Raw genomic sequence first — 12,094 nt, forward strand, 5'->3', positions numbered from 1 at the left:
GTTCCATAGGTTTCTATGGAACTTTGGGAGGCTAAGTGCTTTGAAAATGAGCCTCTATGTATTCCTTCTGAAAATCTACCAGAGGAAACACAAATTAAATCTGTCAATAAAGAAGAAGAAAGTTCATCAATTGCCTGAAAAAATAGACAAAGATTTATATAGTATTCTTTGTTGAACCAATGCAACTGTGATGTTTAAATTTCTGAGGTTAAAGAACAGCCTAATCACAGTATTTTGGATTAACTGCATTTTTCTCACTAATTCAGTGGAGATGTTCAAATAAAGCACATTACAGTAATCCAAATGTGGTAAAATTAACATGTGTACTAACAAAGTATAAGCAGGCTGATTAAAGTAATCTCTGACTAATCTCAACTGCCGCAATTTAAAGAACATTTTCTTCCACAAGTGACTAATCTGTAAATCAAAAGGCTAGGTGGAGCCCAAAGATCACTCCAAGTACTTTAGCTTTGATTTCAACCAGGAAAATTAAATTCTGCAGCAAAGTTATTTCTTTAGGAGCAACTGAGCTTGGATCACAAAATCACAAAATTTTAGGTTTACTTGAGTTTAATTTCAACAAATTCACAGCAGCCCAATCTTGAATCATCTTCATACTAAATGTGGCAAGGCAGAAACCAAAAATAAAATGTTATCTGCATATGATAAGTGTAATTCCCCTGAACTAGAACAGATTACTTAGCGAAGACATACAACAATGAAAACGAAGGGGCAAAAATGGGGATCCCTGAAGGACACCACACCCTGGAGACTATCAATGAGAAGGGACATTATCTTTTCTCACAGCATAATTTCTATTCTGTAAAAAGTCTTGAAACCATTACAGCACCACACCCCCAACTCCAGCAGTACTCAATCTTGATAACAGAAGACCATGGTTTACTGCTTCAAAAGCAGCGGATATGTCTAATTGTCATAGTACTATCTGTTTCTCTTGACACAAAAATTTACTTACACGAGGAGTCAGCACCATTAACAAAGATTCAGTACAACGGCATGCTCGAAATTCAAACTGAGATGTATGTAGACATGAAAACTTATCCATATGTTCAGCAAATAACTTGCCTACGTAGGATTCAATTAGCTTGGTCAAAAATGGAATACTTGCTACTAGGCGAAAATTAGAAGGTATAGGATCTAGATCACACACTTTTGCATAGGTGTCAAAATGATATTACCAATATCCAGGGGTAAGGAATCTCTCTGTAACAGTTTGCTGACCCCTTACATAACCCACTGAACAAAAACTTTGGGGGCTTTTGATATTAAATACATAGGGGCTGCATCCAAAAAGCATTGAGAGTGGGGAACTTTATTCAATAACAACCTGACCTCTTCAGCAGTAATCAGGCAAAAAGTCTATCACTCTGCAACCTCAATTCATGTCTTCTAGTTCTACCACTTCCCTGTCATAGGAGTTTGTATGTTATTATGTTATGATACAGATGTTTAAAGTATTTAAACATCTGTATCATATCTCTCTGTCCCTCATTTCCTCAAGGGCAGTGCTTATCAATTTTTTGCACCATGAAATTGTGTGACCTCCCATCCCCCACACTTTAGGGAGGGTTCCTTCCCTTGGAGCCTCTCTCCAGGAGATCTGTACTCTTGGGATCTCTCTCTCTCTCTCTCTCTCTCTCCTGAAGACCTCTTGCCTCAGAGCCTCTCTTATCCACGCTGCTCAGGACATTTAACCACCTCCTGGCCTGAGCTCAGTCCCTCTGATTCAGCATCCGGCATGGCAGGTTAGGGTCACCTGCCGTAATGTGACTAAATTGCAACCTCAGTGATGAAGTGTCTTAGGGACACCTGCGGCTATGCCACTCATTCCCTCACAGACCCCATTTGGAGTCCAGTTTGGGAAGCTCTGCATATTCAGATTTTTGAGTCTCTTCTCATATGTCTTGTGGCACAAACTGTATACCATTTTTGTCACCGTTCTCTGTTAGATTTTATTACACATATGTGTCTGCTTCAAGACTCGTGGGGTGAGTAAAGTAAGGGATGTTCTTGTGTTGTGGAACTTGTATTGTGGAACATGTGTATGCCCCCTACTCCTCTAGTTTTCTTATTTTAAGGCACTCATGAACTATTTGTAACTTTTAGACGATCAAGCTTTGCTTATTATATGAATAAAGGTCTTCCAGGAGTCCAGCTATTGACCCCACTGCAGATAATAGCATTATATTATAAAACAAAGTGGAATTGTACTGGCTAATGAATGCAACACAATATAGTTGTGATACATAATGAGAATATTTCAAAATCCTAAAAATTATCTTCTCTGAACCACCAAAGATGTTCCTGTCAAATGTAAACAAAAACCAGGCTTCAAAAGTGAGATGCACAACACATACTTTTCAAGACGGTAAGTATACTATGTTATGAATGACTTACCATTTCATATATCAAATGTTCTTAATTTATTAGTGTATCTTACTGATATTTCATTTTTCAGCTGAGACTTTTATTAAGGTTAATTCAAACTGTCCAAGTGTTGTCCTTCTGTTCATCCAACAGAAGTCATTGTCTATGTTTGGTACCAGGTCTTCATGACACCGTGTTGTGATGGTACCATGTACCTGCTCTATGTAAAGTTTCCAAAGAAAAAACATAGAAAAGAAAAATTAGAGTCCCCAAAAAACAGTATAAAATTATATTTTATTAAAGGAGAGGTGAAGAGACTAAATCAAAGCCAAGTCATTTGTCTTTGGGTTCTTTGCAGGCCATGTCGCCTTTCTTTGGCCCGGCATTAGTCAAAGACAGGGGTTCTCAATCCAGCCCTTGGGACGCCCCCAGCCAGTCAGGCTTTCAGGAAACCCACAATGAATATGCATGAGATAGACTGGCATACAATGGAGGGAGCACAAGCAAATGTATCTCATGCATATTCATTATGAATATCCTGAAAATGTGACTGACTGTGTGTGTCCTTAGGACTGGGTTGGAGAACCCCTGCTCAAAGAGAATGAGATATATCACCTTTCAAGATCATACAAAACCCTCTTGCAGCATTTATGTTGGTTGCATTAAAAGGACCAAGTGTAATGAATCCAGTTTTCTCCAGGGCAATACTGCTACCTGAACTCTGACTGATGCTCTAATATAGGTAATCATTTTTACCATGTTAGGTACATAAGAATAGCCATACTGGGTCAGACCAATGGTCCATCTAGCCCAGTATCCTGTTTTCTAAACAATGGCCAAGCCAAGTCACAAATTTGGCAGAAACCCAAATCATGGCAACACTCCATACTACAAATCTCAGGACAAGCAGTTGCTTCCCATGTCTGCCTCAATAGTAGAGTATAGACTCCAGGAATTTGTCCAAACCTTTTTTAAACCCAGATACGTTAACCGCTGTTACCACATCCTCTGGCAAAAGCGTTCCAGAGCTTAACTGTTTGTTGAGTTGAAAAATATTTCTTCCTATTTGTTTGAAAAGTATTTCCATGTAAGTGCCTTGAGTGTCCCCTGGTCTTTGTACGTTTGGAATGAGTAAAAAAATTGATTTACTTCTACTTGTTCTACACCACTGAGGATTTTGTAGCCCTCAATCATATCTCCCCTCATCTATCTCTTTTCCAAGTTGAAAAGCCCTAATTTCCTTAGCCTTGCCTTACCTTTAACCGTACCCTTTCTTTAGAGAGGATGGTAAAGAAGACTCTTTTATTGGCTATTTTTCTATATCCATTCCCTTACTGCTGGCGATTCAGACATTTCTCGCTTTTCTTGGTTAGTCTCACTTTGAGTCTTCCTAATGTTGACATAAATGGCAGAAATCAAAGTTACTTTAGCTTTGAAAATTTACATCATTTTGGAGAGAGTGCTCTCTTTTTAGTTCAGGTTATTTTGCCATCCTGAATGAGTTTCAATGCGGGTAAATGAAACATGATATTACTAAGGATTGTTGAATCATTTTTCTCTGATTGTCTGGAATGCAGAAGAGCATGCAAAGTTCTCAATGTACCTGAAATGCAAGTTATGCAATCAACAAAGTGGACACTAGAGGGGGATAGAAATCTATGTATCGTATTGCAGGGATTGATACAGTTTGGAATATTGGCTGCTTAATGTTTGCATGTGAAGCATTCCTTTTCGATGCATTACATTAAAATGAGTTTCTCAAATTCAAACAGTTGTTTAATATAGAAAATTTAGTCTCGATCCAAATATCCTATGATTTTTCAAAATAATTATTTCATTTTATTAACCCCCTTTCCAGAGAATACAAAGTACATCCATAGCCCTAGGTAGAAAAACTTAGGGGCCCAAAGGGTTTTAAGCCCTAATGATTACGTAGCATGGGATAAACAGGCTACCACAAAACACATGAAAGCATTTTGCAGTATCATACTTTTTTTTGTATGTGCTAAGCATGTAATAACTATTTTCTAAAAGTATTTTTTTACAGGGAACATGTCATGGTCAGAGAATAACCACTCTCCGGCATGATATCACCTTCTACTGGTTCCTCACATACACATAATGGGCAGAGAGTAGGCACTGCCACATTTGCACTAGCTGGATAATGCAGGGTCAAGATAGAAGCCCTTAGCATCTCCTAAATGGGAGGCGGTAAATGCTTCCACATAATTTTTTTGAAGGTGCCCATATGCTAATAGAACATTAGTGCACAACGTGCAAACAAAAAAAAAGACTTTAATATCGCAGTCAACCTGGGCTTAGGGGTCTTTTAACTAAGCCTGCACTAGAAAGTGGTCGGCACTGCGAGTAGCACATGGATTTGCAATGTGCTCCAGTCACTTTCTAGTGCGACTGAAAAATAGCCATGTTCACGGTTTTTAATGGCCAAGCGCTAATTTCCCCATTAGCTTGTGACCATTACTGCTGGGAGCTCTTACTGTCACCTATTTAAGAGGCGGTAAGGGCTCCCGTGATACTCCTGTGTTAATTGGGTAGTGCGTGGTAATGTGCCTGAGCTACCCGATTAGCGTAGGCATGCTTACTCTCTGCCTCCAGAGACACCACCCGTGGCAAAAAATAAAAAAATATTTTTTAACCATGGGAGTAGCGGGTGTTGTTCCCAAATTACTGCAGGATGCCTCAGCGCATCCCGCGGTAGTGCCCTTCTACCATGCAGTAGGCCTGCGTTAAGCCTACCACGACTTAGTGAAAAGACCTCTTAGTAGGTTTCACCATGCCTTAGTAAAAGAGCTGCTTAGATTGTGAGCCCACTAGGAACAGAAAAATACCTATATATAATAATAAAACCAGTTTGATTGTACCACAGAAAGGCAATATATCAAATTCATTACCCATAACCATTACCATTATCATAACATGCAACAGAAGACAATACATTCAATAATAGAATATTCAATAGAAACTTAAATATTTTAACTGAACAAAAGACAAAACAACTCATCCAAATAATCAATAGCACCCACATTATTTCAAAACAAAATAAAAATCATTAGATATAACTGTTCTTCTGATGAACAAAGTAATAAAACAATAAACTAACTCTAAAAAGCCATAAAGAAATCCATATTCAAGTGCTTAGAGTTAGCCAGCCCAGAGAAACCCTAATAGCTAAATTTTGTCCAGAGTGCAACAGATAAATTTTGTCTAGTCAAACAAAAGTGGTGTTGATGAGTACTAGAGTTTGATTAAATATCCAGATAGGCCTCTCCTGCAAATAACCTCCAACACAATGTCTAAGATGTATAGCAGAGGTTCACAACCTAGTCCATGGGACACACCAAGCTAGTCAGGTTTTCAGGATATTCACAATGAATAAGTGTCACTTAATATCACTTACTGGGCTAAATACTCAATAATTAGTCACTTAGCAATAAATTCCCATATCATTTGACAAATATTCTATTAACATACATACAATGCCAATTGTGCTGTTTATTTCAAAGTTGTATGTATGTTAATAGAATATTTGTCAAATGATATGGCAATGAATAAGTATGAGATAGATTTGCATGCACTATCTCTATTGTACAGAAATCTATTCCATGCACGGTCAATGTGAATATCCTGAAAACCCAACTGGCTAGATGTGTCCTGAGAAAGCTGCACTAATGGGGGCATCCTAAATCATAGGACCCAACTGTGAAAGACTTTGCTCAATATTGGAGTTGCTCAAACACCCACAGACCTGGAACCTATAGCACTCTTTTGCTAAACACAAAATAATTAGTGCTCTTGTTATGATAGGACTCAGACCCTATTGGTAGTACTATAAGACTACCACTAGAGGTAGCTGCTGTCATTTTAAGACCAGAGCTGGCATGGGCAAGAGCGATTGGAGTTCATTTCTGCCTAGACTACCCCTCTAGAGCACCAGGGACTATACGATAGACCCAGGAGAGACCTACAGGTGGGTGGGTGAGGGGGGTCTTCAAGAGGAGGGGGCTGTTCTTAGGGAGTGGGCCAGAAGGCGTATAATCTTGGGGAGAAGTTTCAGGAGGAGGAGGGGACCTTTGACCCATAGGCGCCCGGTATAAGAGGCTTGGACAGGCTAAGCCTCCCCTGCTGTGCTCTGAGAGGTTTAAATTGTTAATTTACCTCCATCCTCACAGCAGGAGCTACAGTGAAAGCCCTCTAGCCTTGTGTAACCAATTGTAGAAATTGGTTTATGGTTTGTTTACCTTACTGCTGGGAGAGCAGGGGGAGGCGGGGGGGTTGGCTGGGTTGCCAGGGAGATATTTAACGAGGATGACTTCCTGACCTGCACTGAGAACAGATAGCAGCAGAATCGGACAACCAGACAACAAAGGTAGAAAAGATAATTTTATTTTCATTATAGTGTTTGGAATATGTCCACTTTGAGAATCAGGTGCTCAACATTAAAAGTTTATATTTATTTACTTATTTATGGCATTTTATCCCACATTAAACATGAATTAGGGTGTTTTGTGGCTCTACATGAGAATTGTGATGATATGATCCCTTGTTTCATATTGTTGACGGTCTGCATTTTCCGTATGGGTGGTATATTGGTGTATTAGGTTCTGCCCAGTGTAATATTTATGGTACAGTAAGGTTCTGAGTGTGTTTTTGCACAAAGTTGTGCATAGTGTTTTGCAGTTGAGCGATTGTGCTTAGAATATGCTTTGAGCAACCACTTTATTCTTTTACATATGATACATATCTAATATCTAAATTTAATAAAAGGTATTAATCATGACTTTTATTTTTATTTATTTATTTCTGTGTGTTATCAGACAATTATGGATTTAAGCTCCACCCCTGGCCCCACCCCTAACTCCACCCCCCTTTAGCCTCCCTAAACAGTTGGGCCACCGACCGCCTATGCTTTGTCCTTATTCTGATAATCAGCCTGCTTCCTGTTAGCTAATCAGGTGGCATCCTGAATATCATGCCTGCCCTCAAACATTCTTGGAGTGACCAGAGGCTGACTATAGCTTGGACATTCAGTGCTGGTACTGAATATCAGGGCCTAAGAAAATGCTGACTGCCACCAGTTGAGTATTGGGGGAACATCAATTTAGGAGCTGAGTTGTTTTTTTTTTAAATATTGGGCCCATTGTAATGACATTTTGCATTTTATATACAGTGTATATAGAATCTGTTTGCTTTCTCAGGTACGTGAGCGCACAAGTGGGGTCTGCAATTATTTCTTCTACTGTACTGTGTGATAATCAGGAAATCAGTACTTCCATACGTTACCACCTCTGGCACCAGAATCAGGTACAACAGAAAATATTTTCACACATAATTTCTTTGTAATTTTCCATGGGTAAAAAGCCTTTTATGCATTTAAATTGACTGTGTGAACAATTCTCCACCACATGTATACTTTTAGAAGCACTGAGAGGTGACATTCCCTGGGTGCGTTTAGGTCAGGGGAGGAGGAGCACATAGATTACACTTGCAAATCTATGCATGCTGGTGAAATTCAAGCAAACTTTTACCGGCACACAAAGCAGGTGCAAGGGACTGCCAATGTTTTGTATTCAGTGGAAGTTTTAAAACGGAAATTCTGCAGGTACATTCCTTTGAAAATGAGTGCAAAGACTGCAGTTTTAATAACAGAGTGCTTAAGTGGAAAATTAAAAAAAACATACTTATTTCATGAAAGCATCATAGTCACCTATAGACGTTTTACAAAATAGGCACCCAGTGCTGTGTGCATGTATTCTATGGGCCCGATATTCAGACCACGGAAGGTAGTCGGGCTGCTTCCCACGGTCAGTGCTGAGCCCAGATATTTAATGCCAGGCTGTTTGCGGTGAACAGCATTGAGTATCTGGGTGTATTTTGGCCAGTTTAAATTTAACCAGCCAAGCCGATATTCAGTGCTGGCTGATTAAGTTTAAACCGGCCAAAGATATACCTGCTATTTTGGTGGCCAAACTTAGCCAATAATGCGCTGAATATTGACAGCCAGTTATATTGCGTGATATCATTTGCGACAACTATGCTGCCTCTGTCTTTGAGAAGGCAAGTCTTGTCTCAGTTGTGCATGCCATCATAACATCAGGAATGGATTACTGTAATGCACTTTACACTGGTCTGACTACAAAGGGTCTGCACCAGCTCCAATTGATTCAGAATCCTACAGCAAGACTAATAGAAGGTTTAAGCAATGTGACCACAGCACTACCAGGGCCAAATTTAAAACTCTGATCTTCAAGGCCCTTAGAGGAAATGGCCTGGAGTATTTGTAGAACAGGATCTTCCTCTAAACACCTCCAAGGTCACTAAGGTCTTCCCAAGGAGTATCCCTAGCCATACCCTCATCAAAGGACACAATGTGATTCCTGCCAGTGAACCTTCTCTGGAGTATCTCTCTCTCTCTCTCTCTCTATCCATTTCTACCCTAGATGAGAGAAAATGTTCATTTTGTGTTGTTTCCTGTGCTATTTAGTGGAATGTTTGTTTTGTTCAAGGATTTCTGTCTCTCCCTCCCTCCCTCCCCCCCCCCTTGTCATCACTGGAGATGAAGCAAAATGAAAATTTCTTGGTCTCCTTCCAATGTCCCCCTCCCTGACCACCCTATTTCCTCCCAGGTCTACATGAATCCTTGGTAGTCCAGCAGGGATCTCCAGGGGCAGGAGCAATGCCCATTCCTTCTGCCTATGACTGCTACCTTTCACCCGACTAGGGCCTACAAGGGGGGGGGGGGGGGGGGGAGAAGCCTATGGGCCAGAAATGGGTGTCTTGGATTGTAGGGGAAGCCACAGATCATAGGGTGGGGAAAGGTTGCTAGCAAACAAAACCCTGCCTGTTTTCATTTTCCAATGGGAAATGACAGAGGAAATGTCATTGAGATTTCCTTTGTCATCACTTTCCATCCCTAGTGCTTAACAAAACAGTAAATAGTTATCAGGTCATGAAATAGTAATATGAGGAATGTGATTCTATAAAGGTATGTGTGTGTGTACATAAATGTGCATTTGTATGTGTGTGTACATATAAATGCAGCATTATAACTCATGTTTAACGATTTTTTTTTTAATTAACAGTTTCTCAAACTTCTAATTATTATTCTGTTTTGACTTTGCCAGGATATGCCTGACAAGCTTGTTCAACCTATCTGTGCTTTCTGGAATTTTAGTGTCAGGTGAGCTGTTCTGTATGTCTCTCTTAAACTAGATGCTCTTACTGTGTCTCTTCCTGGCCAGCCCAGCTCCCCCACCCCTGCTAGGCTGCACATTAACCCACCACACTCATTCCTCCTCTCCCCAGAGTACCTCCCCCCCCCCCCCCCCCCCCACACACACACACTCCCTGATCTCACTGTTCACTGCCAGCCTCCCAGACTTCTCTTAGTCTAGGGATATCTTATCCAGCAGCTGTCATTTTACCTCCCTCTATGGTCATACTTCCCCCCTGTAACCAGGGCTCTGAATGTGTGTTGTGTAACTAACATCCCTATTTCCTCCATAGTGAGATGCTGATAGATACGATCTTCATCTAAGTCTCTTTATCCATCTGTCAGTGGTTCCCAGACCTGATCCTGGAGGTACCCCAGCCAGTCAGGTTTCCAGGATATCCACAATAAATATTCATGAGATAGATTTGCATGAGGTGGAGGCTGTGCATGCAAATCCCTCTCATGAATATTCATTGTGGATATCTTGAAAACCTGACTGGCTGGGGTGCCTCCAAGACCAGGTTTGGGAGCCACTGCATCTATGTTATTACACAGTGCAAATTTACTTTCTGTTTGTATAAATATTTGCATAAGTCATAGAGGCTAAAAAGTGGGGCCATGTGTGAAAAACACACCCACTCATGCATAGGGCTGGCCCTTCTCTTTAAATGTTTGGAATATATCCCCTGGAGGGAACTTTTACTGCATCTCTCTAGGTTTTTTGCTATACCTTCCCCAGAAGCAATTTCAAATTCCAGGCATAATTTGAGTTCTACGCAAACTGATTTTCACTTTCCCCAGGGGACACTTCATTTGAAAAATATTCCATATAAATGACCTTTAGGAAAGAATGCCTGTGGGATGTGGGAAAGTTAATTATGACAATTGTGCATTACTGGTGATAGTCTGGAAAAAGAGTTATGTCGATACATATGCAAAATTAACAATATTTCATGCTTTTTTCCCTTTATTTTAGTGGTATAAATAAATCTCTTCAAACTGTAACACATCAAATTATTTTTTTTTAGAAATTGTAATTAGCTAATATAAATGCACATAGCTTCTGAAAATATATACTCTCTCAATAATGCTCTTCTTAATACCAATTCTAAGCAGCCATTATAATGAGGGTGATTGTGGATGTGAAAAGCTTTCTAATAGAAATAAATGCATTTTTCTCTGCCTTTGAAACTTGGAATTTGTATGAAAAAAGAATGCACAAGAAATGTCTCTCTAGTTTAATTAGGAAAAGAACGTATACAGTGGGGGAAATAAGTATTTGATCCCTTGCTGATTTTGTAAGTTTGCCCACTGACAAAGACATGAGCAGCCCATAATTGAAGGGTAGGTTATTGGTAACAGTGAGAGATAGCACATCACAAATTAAATCCGGAAAATCACATTGTGGAAAGTATATGAATTTATTTGCATTCTGCAGAGGGAAATAAGTATTTGATCCCCCACCAACCAGTAAGAGATCTGGCCCCTACAGACCAGGTAGATGCTCCAAATCAACTCGTTACCTGCATGACAGACAGCTGTCGGCAATGGTCACCTGTATGAAAGACACCTGTCCACAGACTCAGTGAATCAGTCAGACTCTAACCTCTACAAAATGGCCAAGAGCAAGGAGCTGTCTAAGGATGTCAGGGACAAGATCATACACCTGCACAAGGCTGGAATGGGCTACAAAACCATCAGTAAGATGCTGGGCGAGAAGGAGACAACTGTTGGTGCCATAGTAAGAAAATGGAAGAAGTACAAAATGACTGTCAATCGACAAAGATCTGGGGCTCCACGCAAAATCTCACCTCGTGGGGTATCCTTGATCATGAGGAAGGTTAGAAATCAGCCTACAACTACAAGGGGGGAACTTGTCAATGATCTCAAGGCAGCTGGGACCACTGTCACCACGAAAACCATTGGTAACACATTACGACATAACGGATTGCAATCCTGCAGTGCCCGCAAGGTCCCCCTGCTCCGGAAGGCACATGTGACGGCCCGTCTGAAGTTTGCCAGTGAACACCTGGATGATGCCGAGAGTGATTGGGAGAAGGTGCTGTGGTCAGATGAGACAAAAATTGAGCTCTTTGGCATGAACTCAACTCGCCGTGTTTGGAGGAAGAGAAATGCTGCCTATGACCCAAAGAACACCGTCCCCACTGTCAAGCATGGAGGTGGAAATGTTATGTTTTGGGGGTGTTTCTCTGCTAAGGGCACAGGACTACTTCACCGCATCAATGGGAGAATGGATGGGGCCATGTACCGTACAATTCTGAGTGACAACCTCCTTCCCTCCGCCAGGGCCTTAAAAATGGGTCGTGGCTGGGTCTTCCAGCACGACAATGAGCCAAAACATACAGCCAAGGCAACAAAGGAGTGGCTCAGGAAGAAGCACATTAGGGTCATGGAGTGGCCTAGCCAGTCACCAGACCTTAATCCCATTGAAAACTTATGGAGGGAGCTGAAGCT

General features: G+C 40.7%; 1 protein-coding gene across 1 annotated transcript in view; it reads left to right on the forward strand.

Annotated features, from left to right (window-relative positions):
• Positions 1 to 12,094, forward strand: part of ADGRD2 (adhesion G protein-coupled receptor D2) — a 249,142-nt gene that overhangs the window by 61,351 nt on the left and 175,697 nt on the right. Inside the window, exons 12-13 of the mRNA XM_030206996.1 lie at positions 7,605 to 7,710; positions 9,531 to 9,586. Coding sequence (XP_030062856.1) covers positions 7,605 to 7,710; positions 9,531 to 9,586 — 162 coding nt within the window. The remainder of the gene's footprint in view (positions 1 to 7,604; positions 7,711 to 9,530; positions 9,587 to 12,094) is intronic.

This window comes from Microcaecilia unicolor, chromosome 6, assembly GCF_901765095.1.
Source record: "Microcaecilia unicolor chromosome 6, aMicUni1.1, whole genome shotgun sequence".
Lineage (NCBI taxonomy): Eukaryota > Metazoa > Chordata > Amphibia > Gymnophiona > Siphonopidae > Microcaecilia > Microcaecilia unicolor.